Genomic DNA, 27,079 nt, shown 5'->3' with positions numbered 1-27,079 from the left:
GTCCAAACCAACACTTGACATGACAATATCCATGTGTAGCAACAAGGAGAAATGTATTTAATGTCTATGCGGTAACAGAGAGGCACGAGCATTAGCTTAGCTTAGTGACACGAGGCAATGTGTCATAATTGGACATTACTTTTTCTACAGTGTGAATAGACCACGGCTGTATAACTGACAGCATAGGGAAGTGTTTGGGTTAGTTTGATCCAGCTGGAAGACTAAACAAAAGACAAATGTCTTTGGTCTGGTCTTTAGTGGCTCTAGAGTGGCTTACTGTATAATTATCAATTTAAGGACTCAGCAGGAGAACACAGTATGTGTTTTAGTTCTTTTAATAGTCATATACCCTTACCTAGCAAACTTTACCCACAAATTCCACGGGTCAAACAGTTTTTTTAAAAGAAACATCTGAAAGCTATACACAGTTATGGAATTACATAAATATAGACCAGCATACAGGTTTAGTCGGGGTACACAGTGTACTATCGTGCACACACAGTAAAGGGGGGGTAACATTGGCCTTTACCAGGTGTAAACGTTAGCACGCAAGAAGCAAATAATTATAAATCATTAAAATTAAGAACACTCTTAACTAACGTCATAAAACACAAGACAGTTTTATAAGGAATCCTGTGAAATGTCATGTGAAAATGAGAACACAAACACATCACTACAACAAAGCAGCACAAACAAACAAACTGTGATTTATCTTTTTTTAATTCAGAAGTGGTCAAACTAGAAGGCAGATTCAGCAGAAACCTGAAGGCACGTCCAAATCCATTCTCGGAAACTGAGTTAAGACGATGTGTTAATTTTTTTAAACTTGGAGAGAGAGAGAGCGAGAGAGAGAGCGAGAGAGAGGAAATTCCAGCAACACTTGCTGCGCAGCGGTAATTTATGAATCAGCAGCAATATGCTAAAACACTGTGGACTGGGTCTGTGGCATATGCTAATGCAAATCCTGAAATGACAGCAGAATTAGAACATGCATGCACAAACAACTCAACTGAATGACTGAAAGGATGAATGAGCAGACTGAAAAAAGCATGACAAAATGATTGCATGACTCAACTGCGAAACTGGAAGTGTTTTTTTTTACAAGTCACTGGCACACATGTTGGCTCGCATGTATTCCGAGGATTCTCAATCATCTTCTGCCTCTACACGTCCCATTTAGTGTTAGGTAATAATAAACAAAATCTATCCCATTAGCTGTAGAGTAAGACATTAAAACCCACCCAGAAGCGGCATTTATGGCTCTTCCCTTTGGAGGGGTTCCTCATGGGTAGGCCTGTGGTCTGTCAACATTTCTGTCAATACCAAAGCCAAAACAGCACACAGCTGGCAAAAATTAAGGACCCTGAAATTCTATTACGGTAAAAGCCATTTTGCGTGTTCTCCAGGTTACATGGCAGTGGTAAATGCCAGGTGACCTTTCTTTAAGCAAAGGAGGGAACAAATGATAGTAAATCATGGGAACATGATGAGACGCAAACACACACACACACACAGGCCTCGGAACTATGATGTAGACGCAAACAAGTCAAGTTGCGTTTATTTATACAGACCAACATCATATACAGTGTCTCAAAGGGCTTTGCTGGCCTACAACGGCTACAGGGCCTGACCCAGAATGACCCGAATTTGGAGGAGAGAAGGAAAACCCCTTTCAAAAAAAACTGGCAACTAACAATACCAAACAGAACTTCACAATTCAAGGAGAGATCCTTCCATCGAACAAACTGTTGGTCGAAAAGTGAAACAGTAGAAACAAAACAGCGGAATTATATATGCATACACTATGAAAATGCTTACTGTGTACATTTAGTTTATACAATGTAGTTTGTGCACTTATGCAACATACAGTGCATGTGCATATGCCCGCTTACATGCAAGTGGACATTAACAAGTACAACACATGTAGAGACGGGCGTGTGCACGGTGACACAGCTGCATTTTGTCTGATGCTGGAAGCCAGACTCCTTACACCGATACCCTTGACATATCATTTCAATTACACTACTGAATTCAGGCACAGTGTAATTGCCTCAGCCATTAGCTGTGAGCTGTGTGTGTGTGAGTGTGAGAGAGAGAGAGGGGACGAAAGTGAGAGGGAGAGTGTACGTGTAAATCGTCAAGGTCAGTGGGTTCACACATTAAGGCTTTTCCTCCAAAGAGCAAATTTAAGGGAAAGTGGCAGAAGAACAAAATCACTGCAGTAAATCTCTGTTTATTCACTTTCTCAGCCAAGAGGTCCGTTTTGTATAAATAAAGGTAACTTTAAATAATTATTTTTTCATGTTCTTTTTCAAATTGTTAACTTTATTTAATATTTAATGCAGTGCATACTCAAAAGGTGGTCAGGTAGAGTTATATTTTTCTTTTAAATTATCCCTAAATATCTCATCTTTTAATGCTGCCCTTGAGTAGATGACTATTTCAAGATATTTTTCATATAATTAAAAATGTTTGATAGGATATTATGTCTTGGTAATTAATAGTGAACAGTTTTCTCGTTCACGTGTGAGTGATCAAGTGCGACATGCATGGGTGTACCGCCATATGCTCGACAGTATGGTCTCTGTTTTTATTCTGACATGTTGAGAGTTTGTCTCTGTTTATCTTTCATTCTCCCTCTCAAATTGTGTTACTGTTTGTCCTCAAACGCCCCTCGCTCGCCTTCTGTTTTACTGTGTCTCCCTTTCTCTTCCGACCCACCATCGGTCCAGGCAATTGCACAGTGGACTCTTTTTAAGCAAACAAAACACAGGCTTTATATTAACAAACAAATCACAAGCTTTATATTTCCTGTGGGCTGCCAAACCTGCGAGGGGCCTCCTCTGTTAAACTGTCAGCACTCAGCCCTCCACTCCCCACGCTGAGCCTACACACAGACGTCACCTTCCTCCCTTCCTCTCTCTCTTCCTCACACACACACACACACACACACACACACACACACACACACACACACACACACACACACACACACACACACACACACACATAGGAGACATTACACAGGTATACACACGCGACTTAATGTCACATGCCACTTAAGGCAGAAACAGTATTTCGAGGTATAGCAACAAAGCAGTGAGGGAAACAGATTTCTCAAAGAGAGCTGAGTTGCACATGATTGTCCAAGATTTTCTAATCAGCTAGAGGGACATCCCTTTGGACAAGCCTCCTGAGGCCTCGTGCTGGCAGAAAGATGCATGACTTATTTATGAAAACTGTTTTTTTTTCATTGTTTGAGGCAGAAAGCTAAAATAGATTGGGACGGAATTACTCATGCTCACTTTGATGCAGCATTGTGTATTGAACTGCATTCTGTTTTGCCCTAAATGCACATAAACTCAACCTGAACTGTCCTTGCAATGTTACAGTTCTGGAGGAACAAGCACTCTCTATCAGGAATAGGAGATTCCTTGTGTTGGCCTTTGTGTTTTCTCTTTTCTCTGATACACACTGAATTACCAGGGTCTTCTTTTTACATGAGGTGCTTGACCCGGTGAAGGCCTTGCAATATTTCCAAACAAAAGTATGCTATGGGGAAAAAAAAATATATAGTGCCTGGTTTCTATGCAGGTTATATATATTTAAAGGTCCAGTGTGTAAGATTCAGGTGAAATGGATCTATTGGCTGAAATTGAATATAAAATAATCCTATCATGTTTTTACTAGTGTGTAAATTGTAGGAATTGTTGTTTTCTTTATCCTAGAATGAGCCTTTATATTTAGATACTTTATATTTACATTGGGTGCAGGTCCTCTCTACAGAGACTGCCATGTTTCACTGTAGTCCAAACAAAACACGTTTTGCGGTTCTCAATAAGAACTACTCATTCCACTTAATTAAGAGGAACAACAACATATCATTAGCATAACGACTAAATGAGTCATGCTCGCAATGAAAATGCTAACATGCTGAAGCATTCTTACATTTGTTAATCAGCATGAAGCACTGTGGAAGGAAATTATTTCTGGTCCTCTGGGGACCATGAATGCCCTTTATCGAGATATTATGTCCAATCAGTGATTGGACCAGAGGTGGTCGTCGAGTACACTGCCCCAAGAACAATATTTTTTAAACCCAGAGATAGCAACACTGTATCGCAAATGTATTCAGTAAACAAAGTACTTACAAAACATTTCCTGAATGTATTAACTGTGTTGTTCTTGAGCTGTAAGAAATACAATGGACAGCTCAGAGGGACACGTGCATCTTAAAAACACATCCAACAAGAGTAATAAGAATATTACTTCAGAGCATTACACTTATCTGAAATTAATCAACTTCCTTCCAGCTAACAATAATTGAGTTTTCACCCAGGCCAAGTTCTAATCAAGAATAAGATGTGATATTAGAAGTATCATATGGGTCTGAATAAAAAAGAATTAAAAAATAAAGCGCAATTTCTTTTTAAATTATTCCATCATCCCTTTGGACAAATGAAATGTTTAATTTCACCGTTCACCTGTCAATCATACACAGTATTACATCTCTGTGTGGACTAATGATATTGTTAGCAAGGTGACATGACGTCATAACCTTGAACAGTAATCATCGATTGGAAGTATTGAACAATTCTCCACATTCCTTTGCCCCATCTTACTTCTATTTGAAGAAATGTTGTTTATCCATAATAACTGCATATGATTCCTTTCTTATCACCACTATAACATATAATTAAATACTATATGAAATTTTAAATTTAATAATTCCCAAGAAGATTATGTGAAATAACGAGCAAAAAAACAAATGTTCTTAAGTTTCATTATCAGTATCAAAAAGCTGGAGTTAATCAATGTTAAATCTTGGTCTCAAAAAGTCATAATATGGATAAAAGTAAAGTATCTGGTTCGAAAGGGGATTTAATCTCTTCAATGTAATCTGTTTACATTTCTTATTCTTCAGGAATTAGATCACACATTTCTAAGAAGGCACCGGAATGTAAAAACAACAAACAAGACTTAGTCATTTACACAAACAAGTATTGATTTCTTATTTACTCCTTTTTTTAACGATGTTTTACTGATCTGCGATTTGTATTGTTTGTACTTTGTTGCTAAATTGATATTGTATTGACCACAACTGTGCACAAAGTGAGCGTGTGAGCGTCAGTGCAACAATATAACAAGCTTGATATGTTTGGGGGGGTGGGGGATGGCCGTGTTTGTTATCGCAGACCTTTTTATTCAGAACAGATTTTTATTCAGACAGATTCTTGGTGCTGGATATTTCCGGGTTCCTCCTCAGAACTTTCAGGCGCACTGAGAGTGACTTTCAGTTTGACAGTGGGCTGCCCCTCCATAACAAAATGCCGTGCATAACAAGAAAGGGGTCAGGTGTGGTTGTTCATCACGGGCTAATGCACCCCCTGGGTCCATGTCGACCATTTTGATGTGACCTGTGTGTGTGGTCTGTATTTTACTGCCCCCAGCTCCTTTTACTGTGGCTCTGTCTCCCCCTGGCTCTGTCCTTGGCACTAAGAATAGACCTCTGGGTGTTGACAGGCTGTTGGCTTGTATCTTCCTCTGATGCTGCACTGTATTGACTGGTCGATGTGCACTGCCATCTTCCACCTGATGTACCACACCTGATGCTCTGATAGCCTCCCTGCTCTGTGGTACAGACAGTACTAAGAGTTGTGTGGGGTGAACAATTAATACTCCTACGCTGAGACCACTTGTGTCAGCTAACTCTCTGTATAAGTACAGGTGTTGTGGTCATTCTGTGTTATACATTGTAACCCAAGTTGTATGGTTACAGGTGCAGCTTCCTGTAGACACAGCGTCGAAGGCCAATTCTCACGGTGTGTTTGACAGTGAGGAAAAGGCTAAGCAAAATCCTTATTCATGTTGGGGCTCCCTAGTTTCTCCCTGCGTCATTTGCATTAATACTTTTTTTGATTTAAATGAAGTGATGTTTCTGACACATTTTTGTGTGGCAGGGTTATATGAAAGATGCAATGGAGTCATTCAGTGTTAAAGGTAAAAAAAAATGTTTAAGGTTGGACAAAATACTAACAGGAGCGCAGACACTGTAACGGCAACAAAACGTGTCTCTGCAATGGCTTTGAATAAATCCAGACAGCGTCCTTTGTTCTGCACTGCAGAGCCAATTCCAAAATGAGCAAATATTTAATTCTACCACTTAAAAGTGATTGTGGTGTTGGATTGTAAGTGAGACTAATTCATCCACATGCAATGCTTAAATGCACTTTAATCCAATTGTAGCTTGCACCAAATTCAACAAAGATCAAGTCTACATCACCATAACACCCCTCTGCACAAAGTGATAAATGGAAAGGAAGGCACTGAGAGAAAGCATTCTTGTCTTGTCTCAATTACAATACAAGCACAAATCCATCAATGTTAGTTAGAGGTTCCATGGACAAACGTAAAGTGTCTGTATTTACTTAAGGGACACCAAAGGAGTGTCAGTGGTTATTGAGCGTACGAGGAGGGAAAAAAATGACATCAGGAAAGTCGAGGAGAGAGAGAGAATAACTGCGTGTGAGTGAAAAGGCAAAATGGGAAAGGAAGCAAAAAGGGAATGCAGAAAGCCCTTGGCCCCCTGCCTGCAATCTGCAATCTGCTGATGGCTGGGCTCGTGACGAGGAGGTGCACAGCGTCCATTTTTAGCGATGAGGTCATCTTTAATTAACAAAACAAAGAGAGTCAGCTGTGTCACTCCAATCTGTTATCTGCACCCATGCTCAAGGACACCGTTTATCTCCATATAATTCAATCTCTTTGAATGAGGGCTTATCGACGCATTGGAGGGGCATTCTTGGTCTCTGCCCATAATGGAGCTGTTACATAAACAGGGGAGGGGGATGCCGCTGACACTGATCGCAGATGAAAGGGGGACATGAGGAAAGTAGTGAGGTATGTTAAGGTGTGAGATATGTGAGGAGAGGGAGGCAGGAGGAAGATCCACATGTCATCTATCCCAGGAAGCTGGAGGAGAAAACTTGGACTAAAATAAGGGCAAAGATCAAATGGCTAATCTGTTTCTCAGTCTGGCAGTGCCAGCGTGAGGTGACATCATTGCTGTGTAACCATGAGTGCTGGTGCCGTCTGTGTCCCTGTTCCTCTTCTCTACATTGTGTTCTCTCCTTTGTCTCTTCTGCTGATTTTTTATCCTCCTCTATTCTTCTCTCTTCCCCGTGCCTCTCTACATTTCCATACAGCCTCTTCTCACTTTCTCGCTCTTCGCCAAATCCTTGTAATTTTCCTGCGCTGCCCTGCCCTCGTTTGTGTTCCGTGTTACAAAATCAGGTGTCGTACAGCGGTGACGCAACACAGAAGCGACTCACAGGTTTTTAATTAGCGCTAAGTGTGTGCATTTGTGCAAGGGTTGTGGGAAGCACAGTGCTACGCTGATGAGTGCTCTCACTAAAAAGTGTCACCTCAGCATAACTATGATTTAAGGACAAGCCACGCAAATTAGCAGCTGACGAGACAATAGGAGGATTGTGAAAGATGGGATGATGGAATCCAGAAGCTCTCTGAATTCAGCCAATGAGGCTATAGTCTTGGTTAAGCCCTTTATTAGACAAATTTACACAGGAAACAGAGCAGAAGGATGTCTGACATTATAGTGTAGGTAAGCCACTAACTATTCCCACACAGTCAGAATACAGTCTTGCATCTTTTAACATGGGATTCTGCAGTTGCAATCGTGGTATAAGATGCTCACTTGGTTTCAAAGATGTTTTAAGAGTAGAGGTAGATTTTCTGGTTTTAGTACCTTAAGATGACCAAAAGTTGAATGAAAGTTATTGGTCTCGCCACTAATGCAAAATCAAAATATCCTCAGAGGGTTGCATTTGTAATTTGATCACAGGTTTAGAGCAGGTAAAGGACATGACTTCTAATGCAATACATTATATTTCAAATTAGTTTAAAATATTTGTTGTTTTGTCTCTAATTTCTGACCATTGCAGGCACGAGAACTACTTCTACAGACTTTTCTTTTTAGCATTTTATCCATTTTAACACTCTTATTAAGTTTCTTAATGTCATCTGTGATCATCAATGTCTTCTTACATACTCCAGATGCTTTGTGCAGGAATGCTGAGCCCCACACTACACGCCGTGCATCAGCACTGCCTATCCAACCGGCTTCTCTGTGAATGCTGCCTCTGCCTTGGTGTGCCATCTAGAGGCCTGCATGAGGCCCAGTGAAGTGGATCACTCATTTGAGCACATCCATCACTGAAATCGCAGGAGGATAAGAGGCTTGTAAAAAAAAAAATTACTACAACTACAAAATGGTCGAAGAGACTTGAGGTTGGAATGAACCGTTTGAATAATATATATAATAAAGATTGAGCAAAAAACTCCATATGCCTTTCTTATTCATTGTTGATTTATTCAAAGGAATAGCACCCATCAAAGCAACTAATAAACCCTCTCATTTGGCATTTATTTATTTTCTTTCCAAGCGCACCCACTGATCATTTTCTATCTATGCAGTTTTCTCAGAATAATGCAATACACAATTAAATACTGTTTGCAGATATAGAGTTTCCAGAATATGATGCTCTCCCCAATAACGCGGGCCACCCGGTCGAATCACATTCAAAGGGTTTCATTTGACTTTTGCTCCATATGTTGAAATATGAGAAGGAAGCAGATATAGAGGAGGAGGGTATACAAAGGTTTAAACACCACGCATGATCAGTTTCCTTTAAATGTAGTTCCGTTTCCCACATCACTGCCCTGTAACAGGGTCTACAAGCTTTTTTACTTTCCCTTGCTGACAAAATTTACATTTAAACTTGCCTGCCAATCAGAATAAGTAATTACAGTTGAAGAGTGTTCAGTACTTGGCCATTAAAATCCACCCCTGTATCTGCCTTTTCTAGCACTTACGCGCTATTGAGAAAATAGCTCATCTTCACCTATGCATCATCTCAGTGACTCAGTGCCCCTCTTGCCTTGGACGAGTAGGTGATCCCTCTCTGTCTGCTCCATCTGTACATCTGGCACTAGCAGCATTCGGACATATTCAACTAAACCTCAGGGCCTGGGACTTGGCAGTAATGACTGTGTCTGCAATTCCCTCTTTCCCACTGTTAGTGTTCGTGACAAAGACAGGATGAAAGTTGTGAATAAAACACCCTCATGCCCCCCCCCAAATAAAAGCATATCGCCTGTTGACTGTATCTCACAAGCACAACACTCTTACAACTTTTTAGGCTGCTCTACACTGTGGATGACTATGAAGGATGTTTATTTGGGAGCCTCTTGGTATTGAACATAGTTGTAGAAGTTCTTGAGCATGGGTCACTTAGCACTAACTTCCCCAAACTAGAAGGCAACATCCCTATAGAGGTTAAGGTTCAGTGTTGATTTTTCTTGGTATCAGAGTAACTCAAGGTCTTGGGTGGGCTCCTACTTATAGGAATGGGTTGCCTTTCCCTTTCCTGTATGGTGGCAGGAATTACCCCTATGTCCTCTATGTATATAAAGCTTCTTCAAGGATAAAGGCTAGTCCCAGTTCTAAGGTCAACCTTGTCATCCTTTGGATGGATGCAGAATCCATTTGAATTTCAAGAGATGGGAGTTCAAGCAACAGTCGAGTTCAGGATATATCTTAGGTGATTAGAGTCAGACCAGGTAGCTGTCAGTGCAGATGCCTTGAGGAGGAAACCCTGACTTCTTTTCGTGGAAATGGGAGGCTTTCAAGGATACAAAGGAGCATCTGCTACTGAGGTGAGTCTTGTTTTCCCTTTGAACTGCCAGCGAGGAGACAACCTCTTGTGATTAACTGCTAATGTGAACACTGAGACCAAGTCTGGTCTATGTCAGTGTAATTGTGAGATGACACATTACAAGTCAACAAAAGCACTGGAGCCTGTTAATAGTGAGTATGCACTGAGGGTGTTACTATTTGGCAATGGTGGACTTAAATAACGCAGAAATAGCCATGGAAAACAACAACAATAGAACAGCTTCTTGGTTGGTGTAGTGGTTCCATTTAACCAAAAGGAATTTAAATTTAAATTTAAAAAATGAAATGGAATAGATGCCAACACATTATAGCCATGCTTTTCCCTCCCATGCTTTACAACTATGAATACAGTATATGGGCCCAGACCTGGAGGGTGTGAGGATACTGGGGGCTGCAAATAGAGCATCGTATCCATATAAACAGCTAGATATATGAACCAAGGGCTCAGCTGGTCTCCTTGTACATCAAAGAAGCAGGACTATCTCCAAGTCACTGACGATTTGATTTGTCCAGAGAGGATTTGTGGGAGACTAGGGAGAACCCTTCAAGAAAAGATGACTTGTTTTTCAAAAGGCATTGATAATGGAGTGATCTGAAGGGATCGGAGACAGGGCCCTTGTTGTTGATGGTTTGTACAGATGTGAGAGAAATGTGTGGTGCTACAAAATGACCTAATCCCTCTGAAGCTCTCCTGCTACACAAACATATACCTCGTCTCTTACAAAGACAAGGTAAGAGAAAGGGAATGGCGATGAATGTCAACAAAGGATGTAAAAAGTGAAAAATGAAACTTTGTGGCGCCTGGTTTCAGGGACCATGCGAGGGAAGATGGATCCATGTTAGTGGAAAAAACTGAAAAACTGCACAATAACATCCTTATGAAACAAAACTTCTTTATTCGCTAATGTTATTTTTCTTTTGTTTTTGTTCAGTATTTTCCGGAATCAAAATGAAAACATAAATAGCACAAACTTTTTTGAATCAATCTTTTTTGTGTTTATAGTCAAATGTGGAGCTATACTGAGATGATGAGTTGAGTTGAGACGATGGCAGAAAATGTCACTGATGTGATAAATGATGATTTGTGTTCAGAGGCATAAGACAGAGTACACTGAGCAAGAAATTGACAAATTGCAGGGAGAGGCCTGAGCAGTAATGGAAGCATCCATTCAGCTAACATCATTGATCCTTACGTCACCGGGCGCATTGATGGAGGGCTTATAACTGAAGGAAACACTTCCAAACAACAAACTCCAACTTTGTCAAGACTTGAACAGAGGCACGACATAATTTCTGGAAAGTACGTCATGCAGGAGGGAGTCACATTGGCAACATTTGTGGATCTTAGCGGAGAGCAGAAGATGCCATTCACAGTCAGGGTTTTCAAGGACTCTGTGATTGCATCCTGATTCATGCAGGAAGTTGCTGCGAATGAAAAACCCAAGCCGCCAGGCTATTACATCATTTGATTCAGCTTATTAAAATAGATAAAAGCGGTTACCAGCCTGTCGATAAACCAACTGCCTTTCAAAACAGATGCAACACCTCGTCTGCAGTAATAAGACAACAGGGTTTTGAAGGTTTAAAAAAATACCTAATGACATATCCCCACTGAGGTGATGATGCTGCTGACGCACTCATATGGCTTTTTTATACTGCCTATAGTACAGAAAGAGATACGTCCATTTTAAACAATCTAATCAGCGCTGCAAACGTCAGTGGGTCACGTGACCCAGCTGCAGCACCTTGGGGCCGCCTCACAACTCTGCTCTGATTGGCTGAGGGCTTCTCTGATACGCGTGACATGTCTTATGTTTTTATTCTAAGAATTCAGATGTGTTTTCTGCTCTGTATATCCGTAAATGTAAGGTGTTAAAAGCTTATATATACATATAATAAATCTATATATGATTGTGTGAAGCTACATAACCACTGGCAGAGTATCTGTTTGTTTCTTTTGTTATTTTACAGGTGCCTTATTTTGTAATTCTAATGTGGTAATTAACATCGAAGAAAAACATTCTCTCTGTTTGTTAGTCTTTTCAAGAAACTGAACCAAGTCCGCTGCCCCCCCACGACTTCCTGTGGTACTGCTTAATTTTGTTGGTTTTTCGTTCCTCTCCGAAAGCTTTCAAAAGACGTGCACAAATACGGTTGACATTAATACAAACTAAAAACAGAATCTGTGTCCGTATGCATTTAACATTGTGAATAAATGAGACTTTACTCTGCTGATAATGCCGGGGATATTTTATGCTCAACTTCAACTAAGTAAAGGAAGAAAACAATATCTATAAACCTGAAAATCAAGAGAAGTTCAATCTATGGAAACCTTGAAACAAAGAAAAACCTCTTTGGTCTTCTCATCATATGACTAATGTTGAAAACGGTCTGGCTAAGGAAGGATTCAGTCTTGTTCCCTATCCTAGTCTAGACAGTAGCGACATGCAAACATGGCTTTGGAGGAAGCATTGAGGGCTGCATCCAAGTGTCTGCATCCCCATGCTCACATCAGCCATCTGCATGAGTGTGCACATGGCTAATTGTGTGTTCTCTGAGTGTGTGACTCATGCTGAGTGTTTGTGTGTGGCTGTCTGTTTATCTTTCCTCTCTCAAACACTAGCCTGAAGCGGTGTTTCATCTTGGCAATGGATGAGGATGCAGCCTCAGCCTCTGTGATTGCCGGTGCCGACTGAATCTCTTCCCCTGGATGCAGGTGCTGCTTTCCTTACTACTGGCAACATTGGTAATAGCTCACGTGCAATCTCTCTACCACACGGCTTAATCTGCAAATCTGTCCTCTGTATTCAATGAGCATCGGGATCTGCCATCATTCTTTACTTCTTAGATTCTCAGGTAAAACTTCTCAATTTGATATTTCTGTTTTTCTTTCTAGGCTGTTATGGTATCTTTTCAGAATGAGATATGATTATTTCCACCTAGTGGGTTGTGTTTCTGCCCCTGTTGTTTGGTATATCTGTTGGTTGGTTGGTTGGTTTGTTTGTCAGCAGGATTGGGCAAGAAGTACTAAACACATTTTCAGGAAACTTGGTGGGAAGGATGGGACGTGACCCAAAATAAGGACCTATTAAGTTTGGACATGGATCCAGACACAGGGGCAAATCTTGATAATTCATGGATCTTGATGAAAATAAATAATCTGGCATGGTTAGGGACAGATATTAATGAATGTGTGAAATTTGGTGCAGATGGACTTAATTTAAGGGGACTATGGGACCATTCTTCTCAAACTAGGGGGGATTCACAATACCACCTAATTAAAACTGATCGTATCACAAACATATGACACATATATCATAAAAATCTGATTTGTGAGGAGTGACACCTCTTCGCTTTACTTGAACTTAATAACAACACTTAAACATTTGAATATGAAACACTTCATACCGCCCTACATCACCAACCATCAGCTAAGCTTTGGTTTAGGTTTTTCCCTACAATTGTCTAGATTGTTGAATATGATTTACTGTAAATCAGCCAAGTAATCCTACAGTGTGTATCCTCCCCCCTTAGATGTTGGAGAGGGAGGCTTGACTGCAAGCTCACTGGTTCAAATCATCACACAGTCTTGGAAAATATGAACAGGGAAAATGAAGGAGCAACACTTGCTTTCCACAAAACCACCAAGATGCCCTCGAGCAAAGCATTTATCCCCAAACTGCTCCATTAGAGCTGCTCAGTTGCCAATGGTGGGAGACTGGTTTCACTGGCGGCTTCCATAGGGGAATGTGTGTGTGTGTGTGTTTCTGAACGATTGAGCCTGAGAGCGTGGGATGAGTATTTTACTTTGTATATACAAGGTGAGCAGGGGCACGAGGTTTAACTGAGCCTCTGATTTATCTCAGCTTTTGGTTTCATTATGTGATTTTCCATTTTCCTAGAAAGTGCCTCTGAGGCAGTCCTTAAATAAGAAGCCAGTGGTGGCTAAAGGGCATACAAATCCGATAATTTCTAAATAAGTCGGAGTAACTGTGAGAAAAGAATACTTCTCAAACACCATGTTGTTTTATTTGCTGAGTCCAGAGAACAAGATCTCATCATTTTGAGAGGGTGCTACTGTTTCATAAATGTACCCTGGCAATTTCTTTCAGGTATCAGCAGTCGTGATGCCCACAGTTTGGAAAAAAAAACAGGTTTCATCAGCTAAAAGTTTCAGAATTTGCAACCGAAGTGGGAGTTTATGGAGTGCGGAGTTTCGTGCCAGTTAACTTTACACACTGCACAATAACAGCATTAATTGGAAATCCAGAAAGTTTTGTTTGTTTCTTTTTGCGAGGACGTTTTGTTTTTCCATCTATGAAATCAGGTGATTTTATATTTGCCTGCCTTGAACCTGCTTCCCTGGCAAAGACCTCAAAGAGCATGAGAATCTTTTGAGGATTACAATTTCGTTCCCTCGCAATACTTTTCTTCCTCTATTCCTTCAGAGTGATATGTGCAGCTCGGGCCACATTTTTCTCCCTGAACCAAAAAACTCAGAACAACTGCACGGATAATGAAATGACAAATGTTGCATGATGGGAATGGGAAACTGCAAAATGTTTTGCAAGGGAACTCAAAAGCAATCCTCAAAAGATTTATTACAGTGACCATTCAGGGGACACATATTTTATCTTACCAGATCTAAAATAAACTTTGAGGTCTTTTAAGGCTTCCATTGGGTCATACTGTATACTTGAACACATAAGTTGCTTTTTTCCTCTCAATGAGTTTCTATATTACTTTTGTATCTTTAACTAGATGATTAAAGAAACTTGATAGAGTGAAACATGACTAATAGCTCGAGATAAAGAGTGACAGGCATAAAGGGAGGAGAAAATGATTAAAGACAAATGATGACGACGATGACTTCTCATCGATATATTACTGTCTATTATGACATGATTTATAGTGGTGACTGGCACATAGCACAGTGAGTCACCCACACCATCTGCCCCTTCCTACCTCACCTCTGCCAGCATGCCTGTGTCTAGCAGTCTGTATCCTCTCTCCGCTCGCTGGTGCCCACGCTTCATCAGCACTCCTCCCAGGGGTGATGGATGGCCCCAGCCATACTTCCCAATGACTAAAGCCAGCTTCATCCAGACCACCTCATCTCTTCGATATTATTAAACTCCTATCACCCTTCCGCTGATTCACCCCAGCCACTCGTCACAACCACAACCACTTACCTAGCCCAGCGGCACAGCGGTCAGCACCGCTTGCGGCGCCTGATAAATTGCACCTACGTCATTTTCTCCCATCCTCAGCCTGAGATCCTCTCTCTGTTCTGTATCCAGACCAAAAACTTTACCTCTTTTCCCACAACTGTAACTTGACTCTTCCCATTTAGAGTCTCCCCAGCACCTCCTCAAACATATCGAATTATTCTATTTCCTGTGGCATTCATGTATCCTTCCTGCCCTCATCATCCTATCACCATTGGCCCAAAGCATAGCTTAATGTTGACTTCTGTTTGCAGTTAAAAAAAACTCTGTGCAGAACAGAGCCTATGTGAAACTTTCCCAAACGCTGCTGGTCATGAGGCTGTCACAGGATTAACTCGATTTATACAATTTAGAGCCTATAATCCACCTAATTTCCACTTCTGTGGACGGGAGAGGGAAACCAAGATGAGTTTGGTGGAACATGCAAAATCCATACAGGAAGTGATGATCATCAGGATTTGGAACAACGGCGGTAAACACTGCCACCCAAAGAGCTGATGAAATGATCAGAATGATCAAAATACAGATATGTTCCCTTTCTCTGCACATGTTCATATCAGTAAAACAACAAACTAAGCTAATTATATTTCCAAAACATGACAGACTTTCATGTTGCGGCATTGTGGTTAGAGAATTGGACTCAAAACCAAAAGCTCACTGGTTAAAATCCCTGGATCAGTAGGAATAAGTGTGGGAGGGGGAGGTGAATGAGCACCCCCCCCCCCCTCAATCCATGGGTTAAATGTCCTTGAGCAAGGCATCGAGCCTCCCAGCTGGGTGAGGCTTTCCATTGCTCCTAAATGTTCACTACTGATTCCAGAGGTCAAATTTCCTGTGTGTGAACTTGGAGAATCTTCTTCAATATTTAATGTAGATATTAGATGATAGTTCAAGTTTTTATACAAGCAAAATAGCTACATAATCTGATCCTATACAGCAAAGAGGAAAATGTTTCCAACTCATTTATTATAAGCCCTTTGTAAAATGTTTCTTCACCTGTGTAGACTTCTGCCTCCGAGGGGTCCTCCACTCGTTTATGCTGGATGACGTAGTCAGACACCTTGCAGCCAATCAGAGGCTCCACATCCATCCACTCCAGGGCCACCATTGTGCTCGAGGGCTCCAGGTAAGGGGCTAAACGCAAACTGATGGAGCGATACAGAGAAGAAAAACTTTAAGATGTGGACATAAAAATGATTATTAACAATGAGACATAAAGTTGATTTCAGTGTGCATGCATCTGAGTGGAAGAGTAGCAATCTCATGTGGTCATTCCCAGGCTGAGGCAGAAGCTGTCACACCTCTGCCAACATCTCACTGGACAACCGGATGGCAAACGGCGGCTTCTGACAAAACAACATTCCGATGCCACCTGTTCTCCAGCAGTTTTCCCTTTTTAATTCCATCAAAGAGATAAAAGAACAGTATTTCCATTTTTGCCTGCCCTCCAGCTGTATCTGTGACAGTGGCGTGAGAGAGGTGGGTTATCCCTCTTTTATCCAAAGCATACCACTTTGTTTCATCCTCACAGACAATAATAATACTAGTGCAGGTTTTTGCAGCTCATACACTCTGGTAAGTGAGTGAGTGGGAGCTTTGGCTGCTGCAGTGACTCTTCTCTGGGCCTTTCGTGCCAGCGGCATCGGGCCCGCGGAGAGCCTGAAACCACACCCTTCTCGATTTCCATAACCACAATCCACAAACAAAACAACCATAAAAGCATCTTAAACTACTTGTGCAACACTTTTGCAGCATAATCCAAGTCTCAAGTATCAGCGCGTATGTCAGAAAACCCAGCACTTTTGGTAAAGTATTGCTAAGTCTCACCACAATATCTAAATAGCAGCAGCGCTTGAGTTTTTGATTGTAGTTGTTCACATTTGATGTCTTTATAACAACTTCTCACCCATGTTGGCGTGAAAAAGCTGAGGTTCCTTGTTTATCCTTGATTTTGGAAACAGTGTGTATCGTAAGAATAAGCATTCGAGTCCCTGGAATAGTGCTGGGATTTGAACCGATTTACAGTCTGTATTTAAGGAGCATGTGACACACGACATGGCCACAGAAATACTTTTTCCCATGTACAATCATTACAAAAGGAATAGCTGTAAAATTAGGAACATATTTATTCTCCAAATCTCTGGATTTCTTTTCTCCTATGTGACCTTGCTAATACGTTGTATAATAGAACTTAAAAGGTCAGTAAATTATTTTCATGAGACTCCAGTGTGTTGTTCCCAAGCAGGAGGTTGGTGTCTCAACCTATGGAAGTCTTAAACTGAACCGGCTCAGCCAGAGCAGGACTCTAATGGAAAACCATTTATGGACTCAAGAATGTGAAAATGAAAGAAATTAGCTTAAAACCTGTAAAAAAAAAAAAAAAGTTAAAGGACCACAACTGCTTAAATAATGATATTTCCCTCTCAACTAGTGAGATTTATATTAATGTATTAATATTTTGTTGTCCGGCAATGAAATTGTCCATCTTTACCAACAATAAGGAGACAAAAATTATCTGATATGTTGTCGTCTCTGGTGAAGTCTGAATGAGGACATGGGTTGCGATTTAAAAAATTTAACTGGTTTAGCATCAGCAACTTTGGAAAATGAGTTTGCGTCTTTGACATCAAATTTCCATCGGCATTACCTACGATTCTTTACATTACAACCGCAAGAATTATTTTAAAGTATAAATTTGGTTATAGATAATACGTGGGCAGGGCCTCTGCCAAAAAGAAATCATTACATTGGGTTCAAATGTTATTAGGTCTTGGACCCCATAATGCTCTATTGCAGCAGCTACACTATATTTTATTCTTGTTACGCTTTTATTATCTAGAGTTGTGCCAGTAAATATTGGCATTCATTCTGGATGCCAATATACCAATATAATATACAAGGCATATTTTAGATGCTTTGATTGTAGCCTCATCATCTGAAGCCTTGCCCTTTCAACTTCCTGCTCCTTTTTCAGAAGTTCTCAGGACGATATCTGGGGGCCTCAGGGGTATTGTTAGGACACCTTGAATGAGAGCATGTTCTTTTCAGAGGGGTGTAAGGGCCGACTGACAGTTATTAGAACTTGGGGGACTTTTGTCTAAAACTTTCTCCAGTGCCTCAGGAGTCAGGTAGAGACAGGTGTGTGTAGGTGTGTGTGTGTGTCCACATGCATATGTGAGTGTGTCTGCAGTGCATCAGTGCATGCAACCATGAAATCTCTCCTGTGCACGAGTTCCTAGGTGTCGTGGTGTCACCTCACACTTACATTGGCTGCCGGAGGGGGCTGCAGTTAGGCAGGCCGTCTTTGCTGAAGGCACTCAGGTCACAGCGACACCAGTTATCAATGACATCGCCCTTTCCAGCACACCAGTATGAGCTCATTGTGGCGCCTTTGAAGGCCTGTAAAGGGTAACAGGTGAGAGAAATGCAATTATCTCTTGGAACATGCGCTGCCTGTCCATCTACGCTTACCCAACCCCCCAAGCATTCGCTCGACCCGCCCACCTTCCCCACCACTGCCCTCCATATCCCAGCAAGCACACGCAGACACACACTCCTGTACTGCTGTCCATGTGATGACTGTTCACCGACTATAATCATTTCCTTTCGCCTTATCCCCTAAAATGAACCACGAGTGCTAACATGTCAAACCTCAACCTTACTTTAATAGCCCCTTGAGGAAGTGAGGGCTGTAGGGAAATAGTCTTGGCTCAAAATGGATCTCACAAAGATAGCAATACAGGTATACACACACACACACACACACACATACAGAGTGACCTTTTCACACCTACTGTTCCCAATTACCGGAAGGCAGGAACATCGCACCATAATATCGACAAGCTTACGCTGTGATATCATAGATGCGCTGTGACTTTTATGATGGAGGTGTGAAAGCTGTGACACTCCCCACCTCCGCCATTCTATGCGCTTGTTGGTGTGTGAGGGTGTGTGTGTGTGTGTGTGTGTGCGCATCTGTCGCTGTCGGTCTGTCTGGGAAGGGGACGGAGGGGGTGGGGTAGGGAGATGTAAGGAGATGATGTCATCTCCTTACATCTGTGTGTGCTGCTTCATTAACGGGTTGAAAGAAGAAAAAAAAATCAAAGGCAGAAGCGCAGTCATTCTCTAAAAGGCAGCAAAATGCCAATATAATCGTCAAAGTAATAAAGTATAATGTCAGGGCTTTCCCTAAAGCCACAGGCATGATATAGAGGGAGTTCGCCAGCCCTCTGACTCCCCCTCTCACACTATGGATCAATGGAGCACTCAGATATTTTTGTGCTCTGACCGACTGGTAATGCTGCCTCATGCAGACAATGTTGAAGATGTGCTTGATCATGGTCACAAAAATAGGACACTGGAACCGTGTGGAAACATTATCACTGGGCAACAGCCATCCACCAAAAAGCAGAGAGGAGCCACTCCTTTGTTTCTAACACACCGTGACACTGACTTATCCGAAAGCAAAGGAATTGATGAGACCACACACATTTTTTAGGACGACCGCGCACATGCAGCGTGTATCAGGCACATGCAACATACACACACGCACAAGCACACACACACACACATACACATACACACACACAGCAATTAATGATTGATTTCCACAGTTGGTTGTTTCATTTCATTGGGGAAATGCCAAGGAAGATTTCTGCAGTGTGTTGATTAGTGAAAGTGACATTTGAGATGACTTTGGGCATAGTCCTGACCAGAGAGGCAGACGACTCGGCCAAAAACAGAGTCAGGGTATGCACTCAGAAGCTGATGTTAGCATTTCCACAACACTGCATTGTTAGCTGTAAAGGAGGCTCGACAGACTTTCATGGGAACTGACTCCCAATACCACTTGCTTTCACTCAAGGCAAAGGATCTGGAGAGTGGATGTGGCCTGAATGAGTGGTAGAGTAGGAAAGAGTGAGAAAAGACTAGGATGAGGCTGGAGAGACTGAAGGAAATCGGACAAACCCCCCCCAAGATTAACAAAAAACCCACAAAAGGTATGAAAATGTAGACTCCTGACTCTCCCCAACTTACCGTGGGACAGGATCAGGATCCTTCACCAGTCAAGGCTTTCTCATTATTTATCCTCCCATACAAGCCCCTCTAAATTAGCCTGCTGAATGAGCAGTTATTATAGGGGCATAGGCAAGCACTGTAAGCCAAAGCTATATAATAACCCCTTGGAAAACCGAAAAAGGGGGAAAAAGGTTATTTAATTTTCCCCCCCCTTGTCTGAACCCATGTGGCTAACTGCTGCCAGGGTCTTGCCACCTCATGTCGATGGGAAGCAGGCCACAGACAAAGGCAACGAGAAAAAAAACTGGACTCGAGGTCTATGAATGCACATAGACTAGACAAATATGAGAAATGAGAAATGACCTCCGCTGCTAGGGGCAAAAAGGGGAGAAAGACCACAGGACCGCCATGCGTTTACCACCACCAGATTCCTAGAAAAACCCCATATGGGTCTGCGCGCTTGAATGCATGGCTGCACATGTGAAAAATAGACAAAGCGATTACCACCGTGTTTATGTTTGAAGAGTAATGCAAGCCAGTCTCCACTGGGTAAACAGGGAATCTAGTTGTGGTTTACAGAATGCGGCGGGGGGTTGGGTGGGGGCACAGGAGGTAAAACGGGGATGAGGATTTGGAGAAAAGCAAGAAGAAGTGATAGTTAGTATCTGGTAATGTTTCAAGTGTGTGGTGGTAGAGACAGGGATATGTCCTGTTGTAGGAAACAAAAGGCCAGGGTCAGTGAGGAAAGGCCTGGGACTCGTGACTAGATACCCTGTACTTTATTGATTCACCACAGATCATGCATTTCCCAGAACACTATAGATCCATACACATTCTGAGGTGGCCAGACAGGTTATGAAACAAACCTAATCTTGCTCTGCTCGTCGTGTAAAAGAACCGAGTGTTGTGACAAAGGAGGCCTTATCGTGCGAGGCGGTTTCGCCAAGTCATGACAGATTCTATCTCATGAACCCAGCGAGGCACCAACGGTTACGAAATATGTCTCAATCCCTCTTTATTGACCTTATCGATACTGAGCAAATTGAGCTGAAATGTAATAACCCCCCTGCTTTGAAAGGAAGACAGACACGATCAGTGAAGGACGAGGCCACTGAGGATCAGAAACAAGTCCAGCCACAAATTCCAAGGCTTTACGTCATTTGGGCCTTGCAGACTCACTGGCACCAAAACACTATTTGGACCTCTCACTTACGAAGAAGCCAGTCATGACTTACAAGAAGGCAAAGGAGGCCATTGTGACCTCTTTAATGTATTAATCTGTTTGTCTAGTCTAAGCTGACCATATTACTGTCTGTCTTCAGAGGCTAATACATGAAAACACTGGCCAGCTGGCCCGCAGTATTGATTTATAAGACGATCACCAGTGGTTGTAAAGAGTCTAAGTCAGCACACACAGGACTCCATCAATGGTGACCTAAGTGTGTGTGTGTGTGTGTGTGTGTGTGTGTGTGTGTGTGGCATGCACACATACATTGATGTGGTGGCTCTTCCAATCATTCAGGGCTAATGGTGTTAACCAATGGGCTGCTTCTAGGAACCATATCAAAAGTAGTACTTCCAGGAAATTGGACACTGGGGGCAGATGGAGGGTTGGTTCACCCAGAGGTTGATGTGATGGGGGGGAGGGGTTGCAGTGTCACCGTTGAACCCTCACACAGCAGGTACTGTTTTTAGGTTTGCCAATTCTGTCTGCCGCTAATGTCTGATCTGACCAGACGTTTCCAGCGACGTCGCTGACACGATATCTTATCATGCGTTTCAAAACAGAAATCGGCGCCAACAATAACAAAGACAACAGAGGGGAAAAAAGGATAAAACACAACTGGAAACAAATAAAAATTCTTTTCAGTTATGATTTAAATCCAGTGACAGAACCTACAATGGGATATCGTGTTTTGCGTATAATATTTAACATGTGCTTCAGGGTTTAAAAATACTTTGATGAATCTGAGGAAACAGTGCAGACACTTGTTTTCAAGCAGTCTGTTATTTAGAGTAATGTTGTTGATGAAATGTGAAAAAGAACATTTGCTATCACTTCTTGTGTATATTGGAACAACATAAGTGATGTATCTCTTAATTATAGCATGCAAATCCTACAATAAGGTTCATACATGTACTTGATTATTGTTTTAAGAAAATTAAAACAAGAGTCAACAAAACAATAGAAAATGTAAAGGTTGTAAACCCATTTAATGAGATGATTGCCAGTGCTGCATTTGAATCATTCATCATCAAAAGGATAGAAGGTCTCGAGTTTTCAGCCCTAAAGTAAGTTATAGTAAGGCTACAGGATGAAACCCCTGACTTACATTAAGATTTATGTCCCTAACACATAGTATGTACTAGCCATACAAGGTTTATATAAATCTTTTTCATTGCCTTTCAGTGCCAAGTACTGATATGATGTTAAAATGTGTTAATTTTTTTTTTAATGTGTGAAATAAACTGTGTGCCAGACTATTACCCAAAGATGGCATCAGCATTCAGGGTGTGTTCTTTCATAAATAACATGAATGGGAAAATGCTGCCAAGGCACTCAGCCTATTTTGCGCTGCATTTATCATTATGTTCACTCCTCCAATACGTTATAGTATTACTAGTTATGAAGGTAACCAAAAGCAGGCTCTTCCCACCCTTAGCAAATATATGTGCCCTGTTGTGTAATGCTCCTCCATGCCCCTCCTGCACCCACTGAAACCACTCCAGACACGCCCCTGCGAGGGGCTGCAGCGTTGCGTTAGGTTGAGAGCATGACAGTGGCTGCTTGGCACGATATAGAGCATTCTGACCCATTAGACTCACAGCCAATTTGTTCAAAAGGTTTGCCATAATTCAGTCACAGCAACACAGGACATGGGACCATTGGCAGGCTTCACAGACGTAAGCTTATTTATTTATCCACTGAGGTTTGTTTTTTTCTCGCTGGCACTAAAAACAGTGGAGTGTCTGTGTGCGTGCATGTGTTTTCGCGTGCACGATGGGCCTGTGAGAGACCACCTCAGTCGAGTCAGATTCAACTCCAAGTCCAGTTCCAGTTCCAGTCAAATTCAAGTCAAGACCAGGTTTAGAGGAAGCCAATCCCTGAGAACAGAGCAATTTAGGCAGAATTCAGTGCTAAAACAAAGAGGGAGTAAACCTCCAACCTTTTCTTCCAAATGCAGAACGTAAAAATTACCTTTTTTAAACAGAAAGATTAAGACAAATTTAGTTTTACCTACAACCGATGTATGGAACTTTATCAGAAGTACATGAATGAAGTAGAAACAGTCCCTATTATCCTGTATATTAGGGACATTGTTTCTGGAAAGATATGATTAACTTGTTTATTTTAATAATGTCATTTTAAATTGAACTGCCTGGGAACAGAAATGTCTATAAGACATAGATCTTTTTTCTGTATTTACTCCATGTTTTCATGAAATACTCAGGTAACGATCTCATATTGGCTGATAAGATCTGTCTTCCAGGTATTATTACCCCTGAATCCATAACTAGTCTCACAGGGCCGGCTAAGAATGAGGCAGACATGCTGGTCCATTTACTTCTGCTTCTTTTCTGCCCCGATCGTGATCTTTTCAAGGGAGAGGTAATTTCACAACGTAACAAAATCCCCCTCTGGCTTAATAAAGAGAAGATTGATGCGACAGAGACACAACATGTCCTGTCAAACATTCGGGCGGCCGGGGGAGAGGCCACTGAAAGACGCATGAAGCTGAGAAAGGAGGGAGAAACAGAGCCAAAGAAAGAGTGACAGGTCCATGTAAGCCCAGTAATAATGGGCACATATACAGACGCATGCATTCAAATAGGTATATATGACCTCATACCATTTAATCTTATACTGGACAACTAAACCTCTATTTTGATTGCATCAGTGAGTTTTTGGTGAAAGAAAAAAAGAACCTCATCTGTGGGAAAGCTTTTGCAACATGGCAGCCGTCTTTACTGATATACATATGAAGTACAAGTGTGTGTGTGACAGAGACACACAAAGATGGAGAGAATAAGTGGTTGTGTGTGTGTGGAGAGGCAGGTTGTTGTGTCGGCCCCCGTCTCTAATGCAATATACGCATGTCCCTTTTCAGACGAGCAGGAGCAGCCGGGAGAAGACGTGAAAGAGAGGAAAAGAGGAGCAGAGCGACGGACTCCCCTCCCTCTCGAGAGGTCGATGACATCAATAAGAAGCTAATAATCCTGCCTCTGGCTACCTCTAAGGGGCTTGCCAGAGTGCTCCACTGCAGTCTACCCCTTCTCCTCCTCCTCATACATCTCACTCTCCACATCCCCAGAAGACCACGGGTTGGGCAGGGGGAGTGAAAGGGATGGATACGGAGGTGTTTTGAAAGAGAGGGAAAAGAGACATTTTGCTCTTCCTCACGTTTAGCTATCGATGAGGCCCGCTAGGGACCGTCTGCTATTGATTGCGCCTTCTTTTCTTTGGGGCTGTGGTGCTTGTTATGGGCGGCACGTACAGGGGGCTTTGTTGTGTGTGTGCATTCATAAGTGAATGTATATAGATATTATATGTTCATATATATAACTTTGTGTGTGTGTTATGCTTGTTTTTTGTCTCTGCAGTCATTTCAGAGGGGAAAGTAATTAGACGCTTGATTGGGGGGAGCGTGAACTTGTCTTTGTCCAGTGCATGCATGTATGTTGTGTGTGAGTCACCTGCAAACAGCTCTGTGTTGGCTTACACACACACACGCACACAAACACACACATGCACTAGACATTAGGTTGCGAGACACTGTCTAGATGAAATCCAAACAGAGCAAAATGTGGTAAACTTAATGTCAAGTGAAGCTAGAGAGCTCCCTCCTAAATGACCTGAAGAAATTTGATATGATTAACTTTCACTGCAAATAGATCCAAAGACTTCTCATGCAGGATGAATCATTAACACAACGTGTGGTCGTTAAGTTGATATTACATTCAGCTCACACACACACACACACACACACACACGTGTATATACACATATATATATATATATATATATGTGTATATATATACATCTCACACATACACACAATTGATTTTCCCACAAGAGGAGAAAACCATGATGTCATCTTTTTTATGTCCTCTGTATTAGTGTTCCTTTCCAGCAGTCAAAGTTAACCAACTAATGCCACCTTGAGGCCAATTGGTACAACTGCAGCAGTTAAATGACTATAACGGATATGTACATTTTAAAAGGACTGTGCCACCACATGTCAGGAGATTGTAGAGGCAACTTATACTCAACATTAAGCATACGCCTCGTGCACATGGAAAAAACAGGGTTCAGACGTGCACCTTTTGACACAGGGCAACACAACATGTTTGACACTTACAATGATTGCAGAGGTTTTTATGGAAACATATTTCAACTTATATGTGAAATTTGAAATAAGATGACAAGTTTAGAGTCAGATACATGAATCATTCATAAACTATCAGAATTTAAAGTAAGATTTTCATTGTTCCAATTCAACAATACATCACAATATAGTCCATTGCTGGATGTGTGTGTTTTTTGATTTTAGTGGGTATTGATGCATCAACTGTCTTGACATGATTCTCTAGTATATATATATATATATATATATAATATATCACCCTCTCTTTACACACACACACACACACACACACACACACACACACTTCCTACTCCCATGCTACTTTCTCACCTCTTTGGTGACATTGTCTTGGACCAGACTGTAGAGGGGCACCACCCGGCTGACCTCCAGCAGCACAGGGATGGGGGAGGGCTGCTCCCCACTCCTGTTGTTCCCACCACGGCCCCTCCCCGACACTCCTCCCATCATGGCCTGGTGATGGCACAGGTGGCAGCCACTTGGACAGCTTCCCTTCTCCTCACAGCGGATCTCCACGCCACTCACCATGTCGTCAGACAACAGCTGGCTCTTCTGCAGCGCAGACAGGTAGCTGATGAATGGTACCGACTTCAGCTCTCGACGCCCACCTCCTCCAACGCCTTGGTCTGTTGCCTCTGGGGGGGGGTAGGACGGAGAGGATGGAAGGGTATGTGGGTACAGGTAGGAAGGGATGCAGATGGAGATAAATGAAGACAACAACAAAAATAAATCACAGTCATTTCAGGGAGAAGAAGAAGGAAGCATGTAGTCTCACGACAGCTATTTCTTTCACTTAAATACATTAAAACAATTTATGAGTGTTCATTTGGCCCAGCAAAGAACAGTTACAGCCCCTCGGTTGTATAGAGCTTCTGCATCTGGATTTATTTTACTTGCTGCCAAGGAAAAGAAGAAAAAACAACAACTAATCCCTTACTGTCAACAGCTTTCATGGACAAAGGATGTATGGGAGGGGGTGGGTGGGTAAAGAGGGAGGGTCATTGGCTTCTTCTCCTGAGTGTCAATTATCACTGTTTGATGTCCTTACTGGAGTTTTTTCGAGGGAGATTATTTCTTTTCTTTCTCATCGTTTCCTCTTACTGTGAGAAAACCACAAAGAAGAGGCAGGGACAGAAGCGGGGGGGGTTCTTCACTCATGAGTGATTGACTCAGATGACACGAGGCCTTGTGTTAAAATGGGGAAGTTCTGCCATGTGCGCTTATGTGGCAAATATGTTTTTGTATCGATTTTCTTTGCAAGAATATATCGGGTTCTTATATGTGAAAGATGAGACATTCTTTCTAGTGACAAAAGTTTTTCAAAGTTGCAATTAAAGACTAATGATGCAGTGTTGAGACATTATGCATCATTAGGTTAAATCACAATTTAAATGTATACATCAAACACTTAACTTACTATGGCTTATGCTTTAATCTAAGTTCTCAGTAATGAGAAGTATACACCCTCTGTAGGTTAATGAACCATGTTTGTTCTAATGGAAAAAAAATAAATAAATAAAAGTTTAAGTTATGATCACACCCCCATGCACATACATACACATGTGGATGGATGAATAAGATTAACAAAGGCATACATTAATACCTACACAGAGTTTTGTCACTTTCTCACTCTCTCCCTCTCTTTCACACACAAGCACACATGCACGCACACAAACACACACACAGAGCACATG

The 27,079-nt window shown here is 41.8% G+C and overlaps 1 protein-coding gene across 5 annotated transcripts in view; it reads right to left on the bottom strand.

Annotated features, from left to right (window-relative positions):
• The window catches only part of LOC109626304 (astrotactin-2), a 261,841-nt gene that overhangs the window by 16,874 nt on the left and 217,888 nt on the right, over positions 1-27,079 (bottom strand). For 4 of the 5 annotated variants that reach the window (XM_069513214.1, XM_069513213.1, XM_020082104.2 and 1 more), the window contains 3 exons: positions 25,698-26,020; positions 18,248-18,381; positions 15,979-16,127 (listed from right to left, as the gene is read on the bottom strand). In XM_069513214.1, the coding sequence (XP_069369315.1) occupies positions 15,979-16,127; positions 18,248-18,381; positions 25,698-26,020 (606 nt within the window). Of the gene's footprint in view, positions 1-15,978; positions 16,128-18,247; positions 18,382-21,585; positions 23,107-25,697; positions 26,021-27,079 lie in introns of those variants that run through there. The other variant, XM_069513215.1, reaches the window with a different exon arrangement.

This window comes from Paralichthys olivaceus, chromosome 18, assembly GCF_024713975.1.
Source record: "Paralichthys olivaceus isolate ysfri-2021 chromosome 18, ASM2471397v2, whole genome shotgun sequence".
Lineage (NCBI taxonomy): Eukaryota > Metazoa > Chordata > Actinopteri > Pleuronectiformes > Paralichthyidae > Paralichthys > Paralichthys olivaceus.
Note: the sequence above shows the minus strand (reverse complement) of the source record. Positions and strands in the feature narration are given on the sequence as shown.